The sequence below is a fragment of the Pectinophora gossypiella genome, chromosome 21, assembly GCF_024362695.1.
Source record: "Pectinophora gossypiella chromosome 21, ilPecGoss1.1, whole genome shotgun sequence".
Lineage (NCBI taxonomy): Eukaryota > Metazoa > Arthropoda > Insecta > Lepidoptera > Gelechiidae > Pectinophora > Pectinophora gossypiella.
The window spans coordinates 5,080,325-5,105,567 of NC_065424.1; the positions used below are offsets into that span (position 1 = coordinate 5,080,325).

A 25,243-nucleotide genomic window follows, 5' to 3' on the forward strand; every position below is an offset into this window, starting at 1 on the left:
ACTAAGTAATTATGAATATTGCGAATACGGGCAAAAGGAAATGGCTCAGCTTGTGCTGCGATGGAGCCATGCTATGGCGCCATCCAGCGCTGGTTTTCAGTCATTTCCTCTTCCTGAGATATTGTGCGGAAGTAATTGTCAACGAGGGCTAGAGGATATTAAATAGACTTATACAGTAGCTTTAGGTAGAAAAAAGAAACAATAAAAAGACAATCAATTAAAATTATAAGTAGGTACTCTTGAGTGTGTGTGTGTATGTGTATGCGTGCGTGTGTGATATAATTTTTATATAATTATAGACTCGCTTTTGCCCGCGACTTCGTCCGCGTGGCGTGTTATAAAAGAGAGATATTTGTGTGTGTGGGAGTGCATGTCATATTTCAAGCATCTAACTTATGCAGTTTAGATTTTTTCATACAACATTTTGGAATTAAAGCACATAATAACGGGTTCTTACCGCGTTTAAATGGGGATATGAGACTCCCGATATTTCGACACTGTTGCAAGTGCCATGTGATCACGGGATGACTGATGAGATTGGAGTGGAGTAGGTAGATCCATAATTTTCTACGGGCAGACATATACTTATGTCTACCTTCTTTCTTTGCCGCTTGTTTATGTTTTTGAACATTTTGTTCCTGTTAACTCTCCCGCTAAGGGAGGATTTTCCCGCTAATTCCCGTTCCCGTGGGAATTTCGGGAATTCCTTTCTTAGTGCACCTCTACGGTACCTAAGCTACGTCCGTTCCAAATTTCAAGTGCCTACGTTTAGCCGTTTAGGCTGTGCGTTGATATGTCAGTCAGTGAGTCAGTCAGTTTCTCCTTTTACATATTTAGATTTGTGAAGTGCTTAATAAACTGGAAATTTCCAGTTGCTGTTACTATTTTCGTCGTTATTACCAATCATCCCACTATTCCCACTACTCTGCCGGCAAGTCGGGGCTCCATCCCCACCCATTGTTCCGCAGTACTTACGGGAAGTAATGCGCAGCGCCTTCGCCCTTAGCTTTGCAGTAAAAGTAGGTCATGGCGGAGGCGATGGCCAGGGCTCCCATACAGAGGAGTACTGTGATAACGATGTAGGAGCTACGGCCCACGTTGTCCACATACGTATACCCGTTGAAGAGCGGCAGCTGATGGCAAAAATACATAACATAAACAGCCTATACTGGGGGGAGACCAGGATCCCAAGATACAGGGTCAACCTAGTTTGGGCTCCTGTCTTCTGCATACGGTCCCAAATTAAATACTTTTTTTGTTAGTATGGTAGTTTATAAGATTGTTTGTAGAAGAAGAAATAAACGTTTTTTTTTTATACAGTCATAAGCAATATCATGTACTCACTTTAGAACCCTGTCGCACTGTCATATTTGACATTTAATGAGGCTAACGGTTTAAATTGTCAAAAAAGTTAATGTGACGTGGTTGCAAAGTGTATACATATTAGTACTCGTGACCGTACGTCCCACTGCTGGGCACAGGCCTCCCCCCAATCAATCGGAGGAGGTATGTAGCATAATCCACCACGCTGCTTCACTGCGGGTTGGTGAAGGTGGCTAATAGCCGGGACTAACAGAAAACTTAGAAACAGTGTTATAAAGAGAGATGTGGTGTAAAAGACGATATAGTGACTAAGATTGAGAAGGAAATGTTAAGTTGGTTTGGACACGTAGAGCGGATGAAGGATAATAGGATTACGAAAGCGGTATATAAAGCAAAGGTTGATGGTAGGGCTGGCAGAGGACGACCTAGAAGGACGTACATTGACCAAATTGGAGATATCCTTAGAAAAGGTACCTAAGATCTACTCTGAACCGGCGTGCGTGGTATGAAACGATTGATGGATGTGGAGGAAGCAAGAGAAGTGTGTTAGGATCGAAGGAAATCGAATTCCACAAGCTCTGCTTACCCCGGTGGAACACAGGCGTGAGTTTATGTATGTCAATCAATCAATAATACTTTATTGCACAACAACACATACAAAGGACATAAACATACGAATAAAACATAAGCACAATAGGCTGCCTTATTGCTAAACAGCAATTTTTGCCAACCTTAGGGTGAAAGAAGATTATTCATTGGAGCACGAGCTGGTGCAATAAACATTATTACAGTATGTCTGTCTTGTGTTAGTGTAATTGTTTTTCATCCCGTTCTGGTGCAATAAACTGTTAAATAAATAAATCTCTAATAATGGAGGATCTGATGAGCGCTGCAGATAGCGCCATACTTGTTGCCAAGTTTTGGGCCGATACAATTTAGTTTGCCATCGACACGATAAGAAGAATAAATAAATGAATGATAACGCCTTTAAAAAATAAAACACATAATAACGGGTTCTTACCGCGTTTAAATCAGGGATATGACTCCCGATATTTCGACACTGTTGCAAGTGCCATGATCACGGGATGACTGATGAGATTGAAGTGGAGTAGAATCTGATTAAACGCGGTAAGAATCCGTTATTATGTGTTTTAATTATGATAATAGCCCCGATTCCTGCAGACACCTCCTAATTTTACTTTAAGTTATACCTGTCATTCTCTTATCCGCCGAAAAGGAAAGGGACGGATGATTGACAGCTCTTAATTTTAGGAAGAATGAGTAAATAATGAATAACCCGGGCGAATCAAAAAGGTATCTCGCTGGTATGCAAACCGTTTGACGTGTGCTGTCAACTTAATTCTGTCGGGTTATTGGCCAATGTAAAATTTTTAGACGGTTGTTTTAGATTTGTGCTTAAAATTGACGTGTGTTTCATAAATTTTATGCTTGTCGATTACCCGTCCCTTTCCTTTTCGGTGGATAATGACAGATATAACTTAAAATAAAATTAGATGGTGTTTACAGGAATTAGCACCATTAACCGCGTAAACCTAAAACAATGTATACGCCTTTAAAAGCCAAAACGCTCACCTCTTCCTTAGGAGGCATCACGCAGGTCCCCAGCCTGGTAACCGCTCCATCTTCACACATGCACATTGGCTCCCTGTCCCCAGACACACAGAGACTCTCGCATTTATCTTGACACACATTCTGCAGATCATCTCTTTGGACACTTTCATGTTTGATGATAAAAGTTTGTGCGTTGAACACTCGCTGTAGGTACATCTCACAGTGTTTCTTGCCGTATAAGAGACAGCGATTCAATTTGATCGAGTTGGCGACTATGAAGTAGATGTGGTCTTCGAAGATCTCGAGATGTCGCGGCGCTTGGAGGTAAGGGTCGTTTGTGAGGATTTTCTTGCTGGAATTAAAAGGCACGTGGCTGGTTATTTATTTAGAATGGAATAGAAATAGTTTATTATAAAAGGACGCCACACACAAAGACAAGACAATAACATCACTTAATTTTTTCACAAAACAATTACAAAATGCATAGGAGGATTGTCATGATTTTAAACAAATCAAACATATTTTGTAACACTTGTCCAGTTATTAGTTATTAATCTATGCTCTAACAATGGTATTTAGTTATTATTCTGCGGTATTTAGTCTATGATTAACAGTGGCGCCATCTGTAGGGATATTAACTGTGGAGGTAGCACGTGATTGGTGAGTTACATTCCCGCGCAAATATAAAACGTAAAATGTGACGGAGGCGGGAAGAAAATACTCCCTCCAGGGTTTGGGAAATTGGTACATCCATTCTGATGGTAGACACGAGCAGAGCAATACATCAGGAAGAAATCTTAATAGGATGTTCATTAGGATGATCATTTGGTGGTGGTGGATGTCCTGAGATAAAAGGGCCTCATTCAGCACAAGTCGCAGCGTGAACCACGACGCTGGTATTATGTGGACCCTGCTGGGTGAGGCACGGACGTTTATACATTTATACAGGGTGTTAGTGACATCGTAACGTGAGGGGGATGATTCTGAGGTAACATTAACTGGAATTTTCCGTCGCAAAATTGAAGATTTTCCACTTGGTGTCTACTCAGAATCATGGTCTGAATCATCCCTCAAAGTTTTCGTTACGATGTCACTAACACCCCATACATATAATATATTATGGAGTAAGTATATACAATACAATACAAAAACTCTTAATTGCTCTTAAATCACATAAAAAATAGTATTATAATTAAATACGTATAGATGTATGTACAGCCAGGGAACGAAAAGGTTCGTCACCTTAAGGTCAAATTTCGCTTGCACTGTAAGAATCTCTTATTCAAGTTCAACAGCCTCTTTAAATACGTTCTAGATAAAAAGAGAATAATGCTACTGCAAGCAAATCTAAACTTTCAAATGGAACAGTTGAGCACAATTTTCTGTACTACAGGCATTTCTGTGTCAAATTATCAAAAGGAATGTGCTCACAAAGTCACAACGAATCAATTTGAAAATTGACGAGCCTTTTCAGGCAGTGACTGTATCAATAGATGTACGGTCACGAGTATTAACCCCCCAATTTTAACCCCCGTATCCGTCGACCGCGAGAACACGTACCATGACATTTAGAAGATATGAATGCATGGGATTAACTGTCTGAGAACTGATATTAGGCAGCTAAATTACTCGATTGTATACCAATATTTTATGTTTATTTTTATTTATTTTTTAAGAACGTCTAGGACCCTGTGCCGAGGTTTTTCTTGCAGCTTCTTTTCCCCGGCTATACAGGTTGTGAGAAGCTGCAGTAGTTTTAGGCGGATGAGACGTTCGTTATGTAAAAATTGACGATTCAAAGTGTAACTATGTTACCTACTGAATAAAGATATTTTTGAATTTGAATTTACGGTCACGAGCATTAATATGTATACACTTTGGTACCATGTCACATTAACTTTTTTGACAAATTGAACTGTAAGTCTCACTAAATGTCAAATATGTTAGTGCGACAGAGTCCTAAAGTGGGTACATTATATTGCTCATGACCGTACTCACCCTTCCAAATACATCCCGCTTAGGGACGGTACTGAAAAGTATCGGCGTCCGAAGGACGTAATATACGATCCCGACGATCCGATTACTCTAGCCATAGACAATCAGCTCGCGACACCAAACACTTTAGGACCCCGATACCGACCCCGCCGGCGTGGTCGAGGATTTCCCTCAATCAGCGCTTATCACTATCGACCCACTAGGGTCGATTAATTCTTTCACATATTTCTCATCTCAGACGACGCCCTGAGCCGAGGTTCGCGCCCAACTGGGCACCCTCAGGTTGTCTTAAATGTTGTACCGGGTGAGAGCCTTCAGCGCTCCCCATTTGTCCGGCCAAGTAGTTAATGCCATCTGCGGCAAATCTACAATAAGTAAAAAAAAAACAAAAAAAAAACTGTACTCACTGTCGATTCCCGTTGTAGTCCATGGGCACTATCTTGGCAGGCCCGGTCTCCGCCACGTACAGGCGCTGCTTAAACGAGTCCGCGGCGAGACCGGTGCAGTTTTGTACAACGGCTACCTGTAAGCATAGAAAAAGCAATAATACTACGTATATAACGGCAACTCAAAAATAACAGTATTTCTCCACTATTTAATGGATGTTATTATACATATAAACCTTCCTCTTGAATCACTCTATCTATTAAAAAAAACCGCATCAAAATCCGTTGCGTAGTTTTACAGATTTAAGCGTACGTAGGGATATAGGGACAGGACAGGACTTTGTTTTATACTATGTAGTGATATCGAAACGGCTGCATCTCAGCAAATGCCATAGCCGAGCTGTAGATTATGGCGCTGATCTTCAGTTGCAGCCGACTTACTAGAAAAACATTTAAGTAAACAAACAAAATCTGCGCTTCTAAGTCTAAGCACATTTGTTCCTACGTTATAAATGAAGCAATACACGAACACTCACTTTTTTATTTTTTATTGACGTGACTTATTGTAGATTTGCCGCAGATGGCATTAACTACTTGGCCGGACAAATGGGGAGCTCTGAAGGCTCTCACCCGGTACAACGTTTAAGATAACAGGCCTGAGGGTGCCAAGTTGGGTGCAAACCTCGGCTCAGGGCGTCGCCTGAGAGGAGAATTATTTGAAAGAATTAATCGACCCTAGAGGATCGATAGCGATAAGCGCTGGTTGAGGAAAACGGCGGGGTCGGTATGGGTGAATATCAAAATGTGCCAAGTTTGTGTGGCGAACTTTCATATTACTTTTTCGTGAAAAATTGGGTTCCGAGATGAAAAAGGATCCAAAAGGATCCGAAAGGATGTCGGAACCCAATTTTTAACGAAAAAATAATATGAAAGTTTGACATTTTGATAATCTCCCGTATCGGGGTCCTGAACGAACACTCACCTGTGTCACCAGTCGGCCAGAGAACGTGGCTGACCAGATCACCGACTCCAGGTCGCGAGTGATGCAGTAGAACATGCGGCGCGCTGACGGGTCCACTATCAGGGCTGTCACCTGTAATCAAATACATAACATAAACATAAACAGCCCTTATTCTTCCCACTGCTGGGCACAGGCCTCCCCTCAATCACCCGGAGGGGGTATGGAGCATATTCCACCACGCTGCTCAACTGCGGGTTGGTTTTGTGATACTGTCCTTTGTTTGGTCAGAAGCATGGTTGAATCACCTGATTGTCCGAAAAAATAAGATGATTTCGTGCTTCGGAGGGCACTTAAGCCGTCGGCCCAGGCTGTTAGCCGTAAGAAACACCTCCACCAACCCGTGGTGGAGCTGTGTAGTGGTGGTGAGCTACATACCACCCCCGGTTGATTGAGAGGACGCCTAAGCCCTGCAGTGGAATGTGTATAGGTGTTTATTATGAAGTCAGCTTCTACGATGGACCGGGAGCGATAAAGATAGTGAAATAACCTTTTGTACAGTTATTCAACATTTTACTTCAGGTAGATACATACATACATAGCATACATAAACAGCCTATATACGTCCCACTGCTGGGCACAGGCCTCCCCTCAATCAACCGTAGGGGGTATGGAGCATACTCCACCACGCTGCTCCAATGCGGATTGGTGGAGGTGTTTTTTCGGCTAATAGCCGGGACCAACGTTCGCGTATTTTACGTGCATCCAGAAGTTCTTTTTGGAAAATACATTTTTGATAACCTTTAACATTAAAATTTATAGTAAGTTATGACAAAATTTAATTTGTGACATAAGCATTAAGCACGCCTTAGTTTATGGGGCAAGAATGCTGGAGACTGTTGAATGTATACTCATTGACTACCATGTTTCACGCAAACAAATATTTATTTCGGCTTTCTAGGCAATCAACTAGCTAAATGTAAAGTTAAAGGTTATCAAAAATGTATTTTCCAAAGAGAACTTTTGGAGCCACGTTAAATACGCGGACAATTAGCAATAAATATGCGGTAACACGACAAAGAGTAAACCGAAAAAAAGGGTTATCGTATAGGCTAAGGGTTATTTTTTGATAAAATTATACGCGTATTTTACGTGCATCCACAAGTTCTTTTTGGAAAATACATTTTTGATAACCTTTAACATTACATTTAACTTGTTAATTGCCTAGAAAGCTCAAACACTGATAAAATGCGATATCACAACAGTATAAAAGCCATCTTGATATCAGGCTATGTATCAGTCCGATGTGACAACAAGCATCATGCGTTGTGTGCTCCTCCTTTTCGTTTTTGCCTTGGTGAAGGCGAATGAAAACCGCTACTTCTGCGTGACAGTTTTACCAGACGTGGGTATGCAAGTATCTGCAGCCAATCTGGACTGGGGCAAGTGGATTCCCAACCCTCCAAACTTCAACGAGATATCCAGCCCTCTCGGCAACCGTGTTTCAGCTAATGAGGAGATACTGATATGTTCCTCGGGACGCAAGGGGTCAGCTACAGGAACTGATGGAAGCTTCACGCTGGCGACAACCGACGGGAAGAGCATTCGGTTTTGGTGGAAGAACCCTTGGGCTGGCGCTTTAGACTATGGCACAGAATTCAATAGCGATCACTTCGATGTGACACTTTATCAAAATGGCTACCAACGAGTGAAATATGTAGTTAAAAAGAAATAGAACAGAATATATTGTCGCATTAGGTTTAGAATCTGCAATGATTACTTTTGTATTTTAATAAATAAATTTGTTTGCATGAAACATAGTAATCAATGAGTATACATTCAACAGTCTCCAGCTTGCTCTCGCCATCATTATCATACAATAACCCTTACCCTATACGGTAACCCTTTTTCGGTTTACTCTTTTTCCTGTTATTGCATATTATTTGTTAATTGTCCGCGTATTTTACGTGCCTCCAAAAGTTTTTGGAAAATACATTTTTGATAACCTTTAACATTACATTTAAATAGTTGTTTAGCTGAAATAAATAAATATTTGTTTGCATGAAACATAGTAATTAATGAGTATACATTCAACAGTCTCCAGCATGCTCTCCCCATAAACTAACACGTGCAAATGTTACAATTTATAGTACCTAGTATATTCTATTTAATTCACTGTTTTAGGAGAGAAAGGTCAGTAGTAACCAACTTAGATTCGATAGTGTCTGATATATCCCGTCAGGTAGATCAAGGCCTACAGGTTGATGACACTATATACACAGATTTCAGTAAAGCTTTCGACAAAGTTAATAGTACAGTATTATTGGCAAAACTTAACCACAGCGGTATCGGAGGGTTTCTGTTCGATTGGTTCAGTTCATATTTATTAAAAAGACCTCAAATAGTTGCTGTAAATGGATATGAATCCACAGTCTACTACGCTGACTCAGGCGTCCCGCAAGGCCCTCACTTAGGTTCTATTCTCATCCTCATATTCATTAATGATATCCCAATACACATACAAAATAGTAAAGCCTCTCATTTTGCCGATGATCTGAAGTTGTAAAAAATAATAAAACACAAACTGATGCTGAACTACTATTAAGAATGGTGTATTTTAAATAGTAGTCTTAACCCACGCAAATGTTGGTCTATTATATTTACTAGAAAAAAAAGCCAATTAATGCAATTTACCTCTAAGATCCGGAATGTTGGAATAATACTGGACAGTAAGCTCAAAATTTTCGAGCATACTTATCATACCTTAAAAAAAACCGTAGAGATGCTTGACTTTCTCAAACGTACTTTACATGATTTCAAACTAAGTCAGACAAAATCCACTTGACATTAACTCAGAATCGTGGCCTGAATCGTCCCACTCAGTATTTGTTAAGATGTCTGGGAGAAAATAAAGGAAAGAGAGAAAATATAAAATGTATTAGGAATGGTGTTTTAATAAGTATTGTTGTTATTATTGTCAACAAAGACAGCATTATCCACATAGACACGTAGATCAGTAGAAGAAAAATAGCAGTAAGGTCGCTTACACTTATTTCATTTGTTCCGTGCTCTGTATTGTTTCCTCCATTGTTGTTTTCCCCCACTTCTTTGTTAGAACTTCTAGCAAATTGTCCGCAAATGTTCTTTTCAAAACAATGAATTAGTTGGACGATGAGCTAATCTTCAAGCAAAGTAATATCAGAGTGGCTGCGAGCAGCCTTGTTGATGTATTGTGGCTTCGTGCACCTTTATAGGGGGGCGCGATTTATGTATGTAGGAAAGTAATGAGTATGTATGTGGATGGACATAGGGGGTAGAGGACGACGCAAGGAAATGTGAATGAATTTGCCTTTCAACTGTTTTAAGACAGTAGTTAAACAAAAACTTTACAAAAAAGGTTAATGAATGCATGGGATTAACTGTTATTTATTTATTTATTTAGGTACACATACAGCAATACATATTAAACTTTTACAGACAACTTTATAAATAGAAAGAAATACTTGGTATATATGTTTGCCAATTACATGCGTACACAGCATTCACCGTAAATGGAAACAAACAAACTATATTAATACTAAACTATATAAATTATAAACTATATATATATATATTAACACATTTTTTAACAAAATATTAATGTAAGTACTGTTTAACGCTTATAGCGACAACCAAAGTGATTTAGCACTTTACTTTTGTAGCATCGAGGGGAATCATTAAAAATATCGATGTTTGGCAATTTATCATTAACTTCGTTGAACGTCGCACACATCCTGGCAATAGGATAGTGTAGGCCCAGATTAGTACGGTAACGGGCTATATTAAATAATTTAGATATGGGCTTCCGAGGATAGTTATATGGTACGGTGAGATTTAATGAACTTAACAGATTTGGGCATGCTATTTTAGTGTTGATGATTTTGTAAAGGAACACAAGATCTTGTAGTTTCCGTCGAGTTCTCAGAGTGTTGATTTTAAAGAAAGACCGGGTGTTACAAATGCCAAGTGTCTAGTGAATGCACGCTGAAGGCTTTCTATTCTTTGAGAAGGCTCAGTATAAACAGGGTTCCACGCAACAGATGCAAATTCTAACCTGCTTCGGATTAAACTATTGAACAGAATTATTCTTGTCTGACTTAGCCTGAAGTCGCGCGAAGTACGTTTGAGAAAGCCAAGCATCTGTGCAGCTTTTTTAACGGTATTGTCAATATGCCTAGAGAATTTGAGCTTACTGTCTAACATTACCCCAAGATCCCGGATTTCGTCAACTTTTGTTAAAGGGGTGCCATCTAAGAGGTAAGTTGCATTAATTGGCTTCTTTTTTCTAGTAAATGTAATAGACAAACATTTGCGTGAGTTAAGGCTCATACCATTCAAAATACACCATTCTTTAATGTTATCTAGATCCTTTTGTAGAAGTTCAGTATCAGATGGAGTTTTTATTGTTTTATACAACTTGAGATCATCAGCAAAAAGAGAAGCTTTACTATTTTGTATATGTATTGGGATATCATTAACGAATATGAGGAAGAGAATAGGACCTAAGTGGGAGCCTTGAGGGACGCCTGAGTCAGCGTAGTACACTGTGGATTCATATCCGTTTACAGCAACTATTTGAGGTCTTTTTAATAAATATGAACTGAACCAATCCAACAGAGACCCTCCGATACCGCTGTGGTTAAGTTTTTCCAATAAGACTGCATGATTAACTTTGTCGAAAGCGTTACTGAAATCCGTGTATATAGTATCAACTTGTAGGCCTCGATCTACCTCACGGGATATATCAGACACTATCGAAACTAGGTTAGTTTCTACTGACCTACCTCTCCTAAAACCATGTTGAAGTTCCGATAAATCATTTGCAACGTGATTGTAGAGGTAAGGATACAACAATGACTCGAATAATTTAGAAAAGCACGACAAAATAGAAATAGGCCTATAATTTTTAACGTCAGAACGATCAGATTTCTTATGTATCGGAAGTATTCTAGCTCTTTTCCATTCGTCGGGAAATAGGCCGTCTTGCAATGACCGATTAAAAATAATAGTCAACGGAAGTGTAATAGCTAATCTGCAACGTTTCACAAATAAGGGCGGTATATTGTCTGGACCAGAGCCTTTATGTATATTAAGATGTTTAATTGCTGCGGATACCTCTGCCTCCCTAAACTTTACCACTGAGATGCACTTATCTGATACTAAACCTGATGTATACCTGGCAGTGACGTCCGTACTGTAAACAGATGAGAAATGGCTGGCAAAAAGATTTGCAATATCTGTCCCTGTGGAAACTACTACATCATCCGATTTCATTTCAGCTGGAAATGTCGAACGGCCTTTGCGCTTGTCTTTTATATAACGCCAGAATACATTTGGGTTTTTGCGTATATTGCTTTCCATGCTATTTTTATATTCATTTTCACAAATGCTCATCAGCTTGTGACAGCGTTCTCTAAGTAAGTCATATTCTATTTTATCACGCGGATTGCCAAACTTACGATATCTAGCACGAATTTTCCCCTTATGGTACAAACAATTTATAAGCTTTTTATTGAACCATACAGGATATTTTGAAGATCTGGGTCGCCTCTTTGGTACTGTTTTATCGATTATATTATTCAGTGTAGTATAAAATGCTAAAACCATTTGATTGATATTGTCACAATTATTGAATATATCCTGCCAGCGAACGCAAAACAACTCAGTCACAATTAAGTTATAGTTCGCCTTATAAAAGTTGTAATCGATGCGGTCACATGGACGAAGACTCGACACATTATTATTATCGTTTTGTAGCGGTACATTTACTATTATGCCAGGGTGGTGAGTATCCAGTATGCTTAAAAGATCTAATGATTCAGAAACACTTACGCCATCCATATTACTAATTACGAGATCCAAAATTCTACCTTCATCATTACGAATATAATTCGCCTGATACAAGTTATTTAACGCAATAAAATCAACCAATGAAAATCCTGTATCTTTTTTATCATAATTCTTTGGAGTAGTGTATGAACAATCACCCAGAAGGCTCCAATCAATAAAGTAAAGATTAAAATCACCTAATATCATAACCGCGTCCATGTTGTTATTATTCAACATTATGTCTATGTTATCCAAGAACATCTGCTGCCTTTCTAAATTGGCTGGTGATGGTAAGTAAACTGCACATATAAAAATATTAAATTGGCGATTGTTTATTAATAGTTTAACATTCACCCAAAGGTCCTCGCAGCCGCTTTCCCAGCTTTGTACTCGAGAGGATGGAAATTCCCGAGAAACTGCAATCATGACACCGCCACCATCCAATTTAGAGCTGTTGGAGCAGTCACGATCTCTGCGATACACCAGATATCGTGAGTCAATAAACTCACTATCAGAAATACTAGAGTTTAGCCAAGTTTCAGTAAAAACAATAATTTTATAGTCATTAGTTAAGATATTTTTGAATACTTCGCTGGTTTTAGTTCTTATTCCACGCACGTTTTGATAATAAATATCGAATGTAAAGCCGTTAATCCACACCATTCACTGACACTAGTTAAATCAATTACTTCATCAATTTTAAACTGTCTTTGCTACGGATGAGTATAAATTCGCTGAATTCGTCCTTCCTGGTAAAGATTCGACCGTTACGTATCCAAGTGAACCTATATCCCATCTCCTTTGCCTTAATACGTGCAGCTGAATGTAGAGCTTTGTTTGCAGGTGACAAATGTTCGCTTACGTATACTGGTTGACGGCGTCCACCCATGCCTAGATGTTGAGAGCTGAGTTTATCATTCGAGTTCTTCTTATTAAATTTAGTGACAGCAGCAAGAATCTCATCACGATGTCGCGGAGTACGCAACTTAGCCACTACAGTACGGGGTCGGTCATTATCCTTGTTCAATTTAGCAACACGCGTGACATGCAGAACATCTTCCACAGCAATCGGAGCGTCGATTACTTTAACCAGCTGTTCCACTATATTGGGCAAGTTTTCGGTTTTATGTTCCGGGATACCATTAATTTCAATGTTTGAGTCTCTTATATTCTGTTCAATCATGTTCAACCGATTCGATAAATCCGATACTGTAGTTTTCAGTTTGTCGTTATCGTTTTTGAGGTCATTTATTACAACGGTTTTCTCTTCTAGACAGATCTTCATTTCTTCATATCTCTGATTGTAAAAAATCATGGAATCCCGGAGCTCGTTAACCTGTCCATTAATTGACTTCAATTCTACAGTGACCAGTTGTCTAATGGTTGTTTGGAGGGTTTCAGAAAGAATTTCTCGCAATTTCTCCTCAGTTATGTAATTACCATCATAAGAAGTATTCAATGGACTTGTAGGTGAGGAGTTTAGGTCGCACTTTGATCGCAATGTCACGTTACTAGCACTCGCTGCGCAGGTGACTTTAGTGTGGGGATCGCTATTGGACTCATTGCGAGCAACTAATTGAGTAGGTGTCTCCGTTTTACCAGCCTTACTCTCCCTGTCATAGCATTCAGGACACTTCCAAGTGCGCTTACGTTCCTCATTTAGGGAATAAAAACTGTAGAAGCGTTGCGAAGAGATTTTGGCGCAATGAATATCATATTTTTTAGAACATGCCGTACAATCCAAAAACTCTCTATCCTTTATTACTTTGTGGCACTTTGCACATTTTCCATTATTTTTCGACATTGCCAAAAATATTTTTGCTTAATAAAGCGCCCACCGTCTAGTAGAATTTTCAAGCAGTAAAGCGATGAAAGCGCTAAGCGACCGCAACCCAGCGATGCAGCGATACGATGACGTGTCTGTGTGTGAGTGACCGAAGCGGGCCTGCGCGGTCGCGGGCGACCGTTAATGTTAATATTTTGAAATGAATTTGAAGATTACTCACTGACCAGATGGTGTACACTAAATCAAATTGCACTACTGTAATGCTTGAAGTATGCACTGTATGATGATATATAATTTACATTAAAAAATAAGTATTTTACCACTAAAATTAAATAAAAAATACGGAGCGAAAAAAATACGTTGTTGCTTCGGCAGTGGCCACGGGAACTGTTTGAGAACTGATATTAGGCAGCTAAATTACTCAATTGTATACCAATATTTTATGTTTATTTTTATTTTTTTAAAGAACGTCTAGGGCCCAGTGCCGAGGTTTTTCTTGCAGCTTCTTTTCCCCGGCTATACAGGTTATGAGAAGCTGCAGTAGTTTTAGGCGGATGAGACGTTCGTTATGTAAAAATTGACGATTCAAAGTGTAACTAATATGTTACCAACTGAATAAAGATATTTTTGAATTTGAATGGATTGTGTGAAGAAGGATATTTGTGTGAAAGGTGCGTAGTGCGACGAGTGACAGAGATGGATGAAGATGACATGTTATGTCGACCTCAGGTAGAATAGGACATATCCTATTACCCATAGGTAGGAGAATGAATTAACCCTTTCACGGACAGAGATCATGGGTCATTGATGGTTCACAATAGGTGTTTTGACACCTTGGGATCGGAACATCATCAGACGTGGTAAGTAGAAAATACTTGGTACTATAAATTATGACATAAGCATGCCTTAGTTTATGGGGAGAGAATGCTGGAGACTGTTGAATGAATACTCATTGATTAGCATGTTTTCGCAAACAAATATTTATTTATTAAAATACAAAAGTAATCATTGCAGGTTCTAAACCTGATGCGACAATATATTCTGTTCTATGATGATGTTTTATTTCTGTTTAACTACATATTTCACTCTTTGGTAGCCATTTTGATAAAGTGTCACATCGAAATGATCGCTATTGAATTCTTTGCCATAGTTCAAAGCGCCAGCCCAAGGGTTTGTCCACCAAAACCGGATGCTCTTCCCGTCGGCAGTGGCTATCGTGAAGCTTCCATCAGTCCCTGTAGCTGACCCCTTGCGTCCAGAGGAACATATCAGTATCTCCTCATTCGCTGAAACACGGTTGCCGAGAGGGCTGGATATCTCGTTGAAGTTCGGAGGGTTGGGAATCCACTTGCCCCAGTTCAGATTGGCTGCAGATACTTGCATACCCACGTCTGGTAAAACTGTCACGCAGAAGTAGCGGTTTTCATTCGCCTTCACCAAGGCAAAAACGAAGAGGAGGAGTACACAACGCATGATGCTTGTTGTCACACCGGACTGATACATAGCCTGATACCAAGTTGGCTTTTATACTGTTGTGATATCACATTTTATCACTGTTTGAGCTTTCTAGGCAATTAACAAGTTAAATGTAATGTTAAAGGTTATCAAAAATGTATTTTCCAAAAAGAACTTCTGGATGCACGTAAAATACGCGTATAATTATCAAACAATAACCCTTAGCCTATACGATAACCCTTTTTCGGTTTACTCTTTTTTGGGTTATCGCATATTATTTGCTAATTGTCCGCGTATTTTACGTGCCTCCAAAAGTTCATTTTGGAAAATACAATTTTGATAACCTTTAAGACTATTCCACCTTCGATCATATATTTTCATGAAAAAATAACCTTACCTTGCGTGCCTTCTTGGTAGTCGGGTAAAAAAATACAACAAAGTTAACCTCTTGCCGCCGATATTTCCAGAAACAATAGTTAAACAATGGAGTTTGGATTGTAAAAGGACTTTTCGGCTTTGGACTTTAAAATAAGTTAATCGGAACCGAATAATAAGTAATAAAAAGATTGTAAACAAAAGCAAGATTATTTTGTTGCTTTTGTTGTAATTTCTAGGAATCTATCTAAAGGCTACCTGCCTAACGATAAGTACCTCTTTTGCGCCATTGTTTTCCGAACGTAAACCACACATGGCTTTTTCTTATCCCCACTCCACCCGTCCTCCAGCAATCTGAGCGAGCTGAGCTCAGAGGCAGTAGCGAGCCAACCGGCGTCCGAGACGGTCATCCCGTCACATTGGTAATTAATTTTAGTACTTTAAAATGTATTTTACAAAAGTGGTTAGTGACTGTGTGAAACGTTGAACATTAAAAAACCTTTTATAAAAAGTGGACTTTCGGTTGGTCGGTAGACGGTGGATTTGCAAGTGAGCCATTTATTGAATGAAGTGACGTAGTAACAGGTTGCAGCGTGGGCGCTTGCGTAGGATCCCTGCGGTCTAGCTCACTCAGTCGCCGTCCAACCTTCAAATCGAAAGCACGCATCCACCCCAAAATTTATTCGCGTATCAGTGGTTTCATAGAAATTAAGTGATATCAGTGAAGTTCAATTCTCATAGTGAACATCGTGTAAAGACGGAGTTTAGAGGATGGCTGCAATAACCACAAACTAAACCAGCTTCTGTTCAACCCGTAAATTCTTTTTACAGGCAAAGTAATTATACTTTTTTCTTTTCATTTTGATGTGAGTTTGTCTTTCGCTGCTTGTGGGCTTTCACCCGGTAAACGTTTGCTGTCTTCTCACACGAATGGTATTTTCATAATCTTGATTCGTCTGCCATTGTACCAGTGTGGCCATCGTATATTTTTTTTCTTATCTACGCTACGGCGCGGTGCTCTGTCGTACCGGTACAAATTTAAAAAGAAATAAAAAAAACAATATCTGTCGTGTCTATGATATGGTTAACTCAGTTTTTTGAAATTGGAATATTTTTGGCAATTATAAAATGCAAAAAAAACTTATTTTTGGGAAAATTATTTTGTTCCCTGGTTTGTTCTAGTTGATCCGTTTTGTCGGAGTTGAATAAGGGGTTCTTTCCAAATCGAACGTGCAAACCCTGCTGGAGTGTGTCTTAGCCAATTGGGAAGTTTCGTAGGTCAAAGATAAATAATGAAATTCAGATTACTAAAAAAAAAAACAGATCTGAAGATGAGAAATAACGTTTCCTTTTTTCTATTTAACTTATTTACGAATTTTAATAAAAAAAAGTGTAATAATAATTGCGACATTTTGTCACGTTTTCCTATGACGTCTCAGGTTGTTTTTCATACAAATTCCATAGTTTCGTGTTTTGACGTTTAGTAAAAAGTAACTGATTTGACAAGTTGGAATCTAGTCTATTATATCGCATATCGGTACAACTCACATCAGCACTAGAAGGCAGTTTCTGCAGCTTGGCACACCTCCTTCTGACGATATTGCAGACTCGCACCCGTGAGGCGCCCGGCGTGGCATCCACGAAATACACGTTCCCAGTAATCCAGTCCACAGCCACCTGCAAACAGTAAGGAGATTTGATTTGCTCCTCATTCGTCACCATTGAAGTTCGAACCTGGTAATTTTTCAAACTCAAATATTTTAAAAATATGAAGATAAAGCCAAATGTTCACAGTTATTGTATTTTTTTTTTACCTTTGATGGGTTTGCTCTTGGCCCCAGACTTGCCCGAAGGCATTGATGAGATCTAAAAAGATTATTCCAAAGAATCAAAAAGTATACTCGACGCAAGAACATTTGATAACATCTATGAACTAGAAATTAACGTATCTCCAAAGGCATAAACACCTTTATCTCACAATTCTATTCAGACAAGTAGCGGCTTCTCCCGCTTCGCAATTTGGAGCAACATTTTTCATTTCGCATCTGGTATTATTCACTCATTCTCGTAGAAGAAAGCGAAATTCTTTCCTCACAATACATGGCGCGCGAAAAATCCTTGAGCAAAGCTCACAAGGAGTGACTAGGGAATCTGTTGCCGGTTTCTCAGGCTACATGTTTGCCTTACCTAAATGTTATAATTCCTAACTCCTAGCCCTATAATGGATTGGGTTGTGTCCTATATTAAAGATAAATTCTGAAATTCAAAAAACATTTTCTTTTTTTGTTTATTTTTTTTCTTTAACCTATCGAATCCCACTGCTGAGAAAAGGTCTCCCCTCCTTTTCCACAGTTCCTTATCCAGGCAGATGTTTTGCCAGTCCCCTTCAAAGGCATCCAAACCGTCTTTCCGTTTTCTTTTGGGCCTGCCTCAGCTGCGATGCCCATCTGTAAGCACTCATTCCGTGAGTGCTTTGGCCCACCTATCCTGGTGCAGTCGGCCAACGTTTTCTTTGCGACGTCTGTGATCCCTTTTTAACTTATTTTATGAATTTTTCTATGATTTTTTCTATGACGTCACAGTCGCACAAACAGTAATTTAGTGTTGTGACTTCGTGTTGATGTTTAGTAAAAAATAACTGATTTGGCTATTTGGAAACTAGCTTATTTAACTCACCATAGTGGGTATTCCGATATTGGTGACGGCAACAGTACTGCCAGTGCTGTTGACCTGCAGAAGGCGACCGTTCGACGCCGAGGTGGCGTACATAAGACGCCTGCTGACGTCATAGTCCATGTCTGTGAAGCTGTCAATTTTACTATCGTTGAATTCAACGGATATTTTCCCATCGCTGGTGATGGAGCGCACGGAATTGCCGCTCACGTACAAGAATGTCATGTTGCCTGTAATTGCCTTGCACGAGCGACGGTCGAATCTGAAAATTTTAGGCTTGTTAGCACGATTTTCTTCGGAAAGTAAATTTAAAAATATATTTAAAAAAAAAACATTAGTTCATGGAGTTTGATCGAATTTGTGGAAATTTTCAATGTATTTATTTCATTTTATAATCTAAATATCTTGATTTCTTTTGACTAAACCCTTGAGCAGGCCAGAAATGGCCGTAAGGTAAATCGAGCGGCACATTGGGCCGGAGGCCCGGAAGGCCGCGGTTACTCAAGCTGCTTACTCGTTAGACCATTAACTGTTCCGCTATAATAATAAAAAAAAAACTTGCAAATTTTCAGTATCGCTGTTATGCGCAGGTACCGGATGTTACTGATTTGTGGTAGGTCTCAGGTCTCAATCCCCTTGAATGGTTTCTTTGGTGTCGATCGATTTTCCAAAATCTTTTAAAGATCTGCTTTATGAAGCTTCTATTGGATCCGATTAGAAAGAAGCAGTGATGATATTGATTTAACCTTACCGAAGAGCGTATCCGTGATGACAGGAGCACACAAAAGACCCGACAGTGTTGAAGCAGTTCTGTGAACAGACGTCCTTGGCGCACTCGTCCTCGTCGACACAGGCCTTCTGGTCAACGGTGAGCTCGTAGCCGGGTGGACAGCGGCAGTGGGGCCCGACTGGTGTCGGCTGGCAATTGTGCGAGCAGGTGTGCTGGTCACAGGCCGTTGCTGGAAACAGCTCAAAGTAACTCCTCTGAGTACTAAACGCACAAGACTTCGTTTCGTACACGATCATGCATCCGTCATCAATAACGTCTAGGATGTCACGAGTTTAATCTTCTTGCCCATTTATAAGCGGCTTTGAGATGCCAATTGTGTGTTGAATATTCCGTCGGCCCCAGGGTAAAATACGAAGGCATTGTATGTTAGATTCTTCTTACTGATTCTTTACTCCCAGCGTTATGTGTTGGTACGAGCCCTCAGCGCTCCTAATTTGTCTGATCAAGTAGTTCGAAGAAAATACTTACGTCAAAAACAATTCAACTCACCACAAGTTTCTCCCTCGTCGGAGCCGTCGAAGCAGTTGGGTTGCTGATCGCACACGGTCTGCCACTCCACACACTGCCCGTTCTCACACTGGAATCCATCGTGACACTGCTCACGAGGGTATACTGGTACCGGGTATAGCCGGGATGTCATGTTCACTGGGGATTGGATGGTCTGTTAGTACTCGAGTGATTAGGGCAAATGAAGGAGTGAATGATAAGTGCAAAGTTTAAAGTTATGCAGATCGAAGAACCAGTGAGTTTTTTTATTTTTTTTTGAAAATCCAATAGGATTTCTTTTCTCCTTATTTGTGGATTTTCGGATTTTCAAATCCACAAGTTGGGAATTTCTCTAACTACAGCCAGAACAATATCATGGCTTATTAATTAATTCCATTAAAACTTTCTTGTGTCTTCAGCATGCCATCACATATTAGACGAACCGAAAAACGCCGGTTGTTTTCTAGACCTTTCCAAGGCTTTTGACTCGGTTTCCTACGATATAATATTGACTAAGCTGAATCCAGGCAAACTTCCAGTCGAATTTGTAAACACCTTCAAATATTGCTACTAACCAGGACAACGAAGTTACTAACTGTGTTAGTGAAAACTGCACTTAAGATAAATTAATAACTCATTGGTGCAAGTCCTGTACCGGGGTACGAACTGGCGCTCGCCGATTGGGGAGCAACCTGGTTCAGAGGATAACAGTGACGTATTTGATCTGTGCCTCTAGTAAACTCACCTCTCGCGCAAGCAGCTGGCGTTTCGTCAGTTCCGTCTTGGCAGTCCTTAGTGGCGTCACAGATGCGCGTCCTGGGCACACATTTGGTATCCTCCTGTTCACACTGGAACCCACCGTCGCGACATGAGTCGCAGTTCTTCTCGTCTGTCTTACCAGGGCAATCTGGCTTATTGTTACAGCTGTGGACAGATGGTTAGAGTAAAAGGAACACATAAGCTAATGACTAATATCCCAACTGAGGTAGTCAGAGGTACAATCCCTTTAGGTCCATAAGGTCCAAATCCTGAAATGTCCAGCGGGTGCAAAACGTCCATATACCAGAATGTCCATATCCCAAAAAGTCCAAATCCCAGAATGTCCATGTCCCAGAAAGACCATATCCCAGTATGTCCACGTCCCAATATGTCCAAATCCCAGAACAAAGAGCAAAAGTTCAACTTCGTAACAACTTCGTAAATTACTTGTGGTCTTACTGGAGTCACGGAAAAACTATAAAATGCTTTAAAAATCATCCTCAAACTCAGATCAAAATGTTACATCTACGTTCACCACACAAAAATAACCATAACCGACATTCATACCTATCTAGAAAAAAAAAAAAACGTAAACATCAAGATATACGACAATCACATCACAATAAACCGAACCAAATATTTTAGTGTCCTACTGAATGTCAAAAATCTCACACCTGTACCACACCCCAGGTACACCATACAAAAGTCTCAATCTTACCGTGTGTCGCCTAGCGAGTGAGACAGACTGCGCGCTCTCCCTGTTACTCCTTACTTACGCCCGTTTAAGACTAAAGTAAGTCCCAGAGGGGGTGAGATCGGCGCTCAATACGAATTGGTGCGGGGCGGAGAGTTGTGCAACTGTTAATAACCCGGGCAAATAAAATAGGCATCTCGCTGGTATACAAGCCATTTGACGTGTGCTGCCAACTTAAATTTGTCGGGCCTATATAAAAACGTGGGAGGGTTTTTTAAAATTGACATGTGTTCCATAAATTGTATGCCTGTCGATTATCCGTCCCTTTCCTTTTCGGCGGATAAGAATATGACAGGTATAACTTAAAATAAAATTAGATGGTGCGTATTTGAATCAGCACCAGTACTCTTTATTATATGCCTTCGCAACCACTTTCCATCATACATATTCGACATCTCCTTCTGTTGCGAACTCCTCGCTGATTTTATAAGTCTCTTTACATGTTTTTTATATTTCCTCTTTTTTGACAACGTTTTGAATCTTGGTTTTGTTTTCTTGTCTTCTTGTTGTTGGTGAAAATACGACACAAAATCTCTCTTAAGCTAAGTACTTATTTTTCATTCATGTATTAATACAGTTCACATTATATATTAGCTATCAGCGTAGCTCACACCTTCTATTGTCCTTTAAGGTCAATAACCTACACCACCAACCCTACTGTTTTAGAGGTATTTTATCTATAAAACATGCACACAAACAAATCGCATTCGGTTCCGTCTACGAAGACCCATCCAAGTCACAAACGAATCTATTTCGCCAATCGTTAACGTAGGTATTACTTGCGCGAATCGTAAGGTTTGCATTTAAAGAGGGACTTTCCAATCGGTATTTCCCAAAAACACGATAGATGGCGTTGTTATGTTTTTTCCTCGTTTAAATTTCTAATTTCATGGATAATATCCATGGTTTTTAGGTATAAATGATGACCCTTTTTACACCCAGGTACAATTATATATTCTGCATACATTCCATTTTCGAATACAAAAAAGGTTATTATAAAGTTAGTGATTATTTAGAAGATATGAATGCATGGAATTAACTGTCTGAGAACTGATAGTAGGCAGCTAAATTACTCGATTGTATACCAATATTTTATGTTTATTTTTATTTTTTTAAAGAACGTCTAGGGCCCTGTGCCGAGGTTTTTCTTGCAGCTTCTTTTCCCCGGCTATACAGGTTGTGAGAAGCTGCAGTAGTTTTAGGCGGATGAGACGTTCGTTATGTAAAAATTGACAATTCAAAGTGTAACTACTTTACCTACTGAATAAAGATATTTTTGAATTTTGAATTTGAATAATTATGTACCTCAGCAATGAGAAAATAGGTAATTATCACATTAAAAGTGAACAACGCCATCTATCGCGTGTTTAGGGAACGTCGATTGGAAAGTCTCTCATTCGGACGCGGCATACGTTATCAATTTACGTTTGCAACTTGTCCTTCTAGCGTTCGTTTTATTCTCTATCCCCTTCCCTCCTACGACATGGACCCCACGATCTGAAAGAGAGCGTCTAACCGAGCACTGAGGGGGAGGCAAATACTCCTGTTCTGTTCGCAAGTGTACTCCCACTCGGCGCAATTATCTACCTCCTCTACCTCCTCTTCCTCCTCCTGTAGGGTAAGCATTGTGAAGAAGCATATTGAAAAAAAATACCATTCGAATTGAGAATCTTCTACTTTTTTGAAATCGGTTAAAAAAATGTTTAAATGGGCAATGAAACGTGAAAAATTGGCAGTGAACGGTCTGGGCTGAAGAAAAGGCAGCGACATGTGGTTAACAGGCAATGTAGAGTGAAGAATGAGTAGTGAAGGATAACGAATAGATAGTGAAAGATGAAGAATACGCAGTTGAAGGGTGACAAATTACCAGTAAATGGTTAAAAGTTAAGAATAAGAATTATTTATTGTGAAACTGTGTATCGTACAAGGTCGTTATAACCGACCGGTCGTAATGGTCGTTATGTCGATAATAGCTTCATTCTTTGGATATCAATCCCACAATATGCTACTTACCTAGTTGTAAAATTAATATTTTTTTTTTGCTCTTATGAGCTACTTAGTAAACTCAACTACATTGAAGAATCACGCCTTCAAAGTGCGATTCCGATATGATCCGCAAACGTGCCAGTATTACTGCGAATGCATTTTTTTCTACTTGGCCGGACAAATAGGGAGCGCTGAGGGCTCTCAACCGGTACAAGATTGAAGACAATAGGCCTGAGGGTGTCCAGTTGGACGCGATATTTGAAATAATTAATCGACTATAGTGGGCCGATAGCGATAAACGCTTAATGAGGGAAATATCGACCACGCCAGCGGGGTCGGTACTGGGGTCCTGAAATATTTGATGTCGCTGATTGGCTAGAGTAATCGTATCGTCAGAATCGTATATTACGTCCTTTGGGCGCCGATACTTTTCAATATCGTCCCTAAGCGGGAAGTATTCGGAAGCCGCAACTACCAGGGTGGGATTTGGGTGGTGCTGATGTATGTTCCGCAAACATGTTAGTAATACAGGTACAATCTTACCTGAGTATCTACTAAGTCGGGATCCTCACAGTCCTGTTCATCGGAATAGTCGTAGCAGTCCATTTTCTGGTCGCAGCGCTTGTTTAACTCGATACATTGCAGGTTCCGACACTGATAGAACCCTTTGCTGCAGGTTTTGTTGGCTGAATATTAAAACAAAAACAGGTGGGTTTTCAATTTTCGTCATCATATCGAAGACTAAAACTTACGTCAATTAATATTCTCTTTGTCCACAGTTAAATTTTCATATTTCCACCGGTAATCTTCTTCTTCTATCGTGTGAGTTGTGAGATGGATTACCAACCCCATCAACCCTGGTGTCAGGGTTACTATTGAGCCGCCAAACCATCCTTACAAAAGGAGCCATTACGCCACAAAGGTTGTCTTATAACTTTAAAATCTTAAGACCAAATGTTCTTTTAAAATCCAAACCCCATGTTTATATCTCGGCTGGAAATCTCAGCCTCAAGAGGTTATAGGTTCCTCAAAATGTACGTGATGTAAGCTGTTTCGTGACTCTTCCATCCCAATTAATTTAGTGCATTTAAGTTGAACATGGACTGTATATTTACCGCAATCATTTTCATCCGAACCATCCTTACAATCTGGCTCCCCATCGCACAAAAACGGTTTCAGGACGCAATGGCCAGACGCACACCTGCGAATTAAAACATACTGTTATTAAATACTTAATCTCATTTTTCCCTAGAAGAGCTGTGGTAGCCCAGTTGGTAGAACGCCTGCCTCTCACTTTATACTCACATGAACTCGGTGTGTAAGCAGTTGAAGGTAGAGCAGAGCGTTTGTGCCTCGTCGCTGCCGTCAGTACAGTCAGTAGTTCCGTCGCACATCTGCGCTCGGTCTATGCACAGCCGGTCCTTCACGCATTCGAACTGCCCCGCCCTGCAGGTCACTGGTGCTGGAGACGATATTGAAACAAAAACATGTACAGGATTTAAAGATATATATAAACCATTGCTGGATCTCTCTGACTTCTGTCTACTTCTGTTCAGACAGTATCTTGACGGCGACGGGTGTGTTGCCGCCAAAGGACGATATCGGCGTAGTACCTCGCGAGCTACAAGTTGGTAGTGTGACTAGGGATCGACGATTCAACGGTGTTATTTTGGATGTTGTATAAATGAGTCACGCTGTGTAAACTTCGATAGCGCGTTTCAGGACAGCATTCAATGTTCGCGCGCTATCTGTTGGTTACGTGCGGAACAACCTGGTGAACTAGTTAGGTGCGCCACAGTATAATGCATAACAAGATGCCGGCTACTTGGCTTGATAAGTCACAGGAGCAGAAACGTGATAGCAACTGTTACCATCATCTGTCAAAATTTTGTGGCAATGATGAATGCATAATGAAAATCTGTTCATCTGTTATTATACAGATTACAAAATGCAATTAGTGCAACACAATCACATAACGCATCAAATAAGCATCACGATATGGTCATTTATTTTCGATCTTTCAAAATTTCCTACATTTTCTTTCTACAATTTCCTACAAAAATATTGGAATTTTAAA

At 39.9% G+C, this 25,243-nt stretch overlaps 1 protein-coding gene across 1 annotated transcript in view; it reads right to left on the reverse strand.

The window, feature by feature from the left end:
• The window catches only part of LOC126376460 (putative vitellogenin receptor), a 66,024-nt gene that overhangs the window by 6,237 nt on the left and 34,544 nt on the right, over positions 1-25,243 (reverse strand). The window contains exons 22-34 of the mRNA XM_050023831.1: positions 24,472-24,628; positions 24,282-24,367; positions 23,710-23,852; positions 22,697-22,791; positions 20,413-20,591; positions 19,671-19,826; positions 19,143-19,350; positions 18,395-18,653; positions 17,267-17,395; positions 6,259-6,369; positions 5,298-5,413; positions 2,917-3,247; positions 976-1,133 (exon numbers count right to left, since the gene is read on the reverse strand). Coding sequence (XP_049879788.1) covers positions 976-1,133; positions 2,917-3,247; positions 5,298-5,413; positions 6,259-6,369; positions 17,267-17,395; positions 18,395-18,653; positions 19,143-19,350; positions 19,671-19,826; positions 20,413-20,591; positions 22,697-22,791; positions 23,710-23,852; positions 24,282-24,367; positions 24,472-24,628 — 2,128 coding nt within the window. The remainder of the gene's footprint in view (positions 1-975; positions 1,134-2,916; positions 3,248-5,297; positions 5,414-6,258; positions 6,370-17,266; positions 17,396-18,394; positions 18,654-19,142; positions 19,351-19,670; positions 19,827-20,412; positions 20,592-22,696; positions 22,792-23,709; positions 23,853-24,281; positions 24,368-24,471; positions 24,629-25,243) is intronic.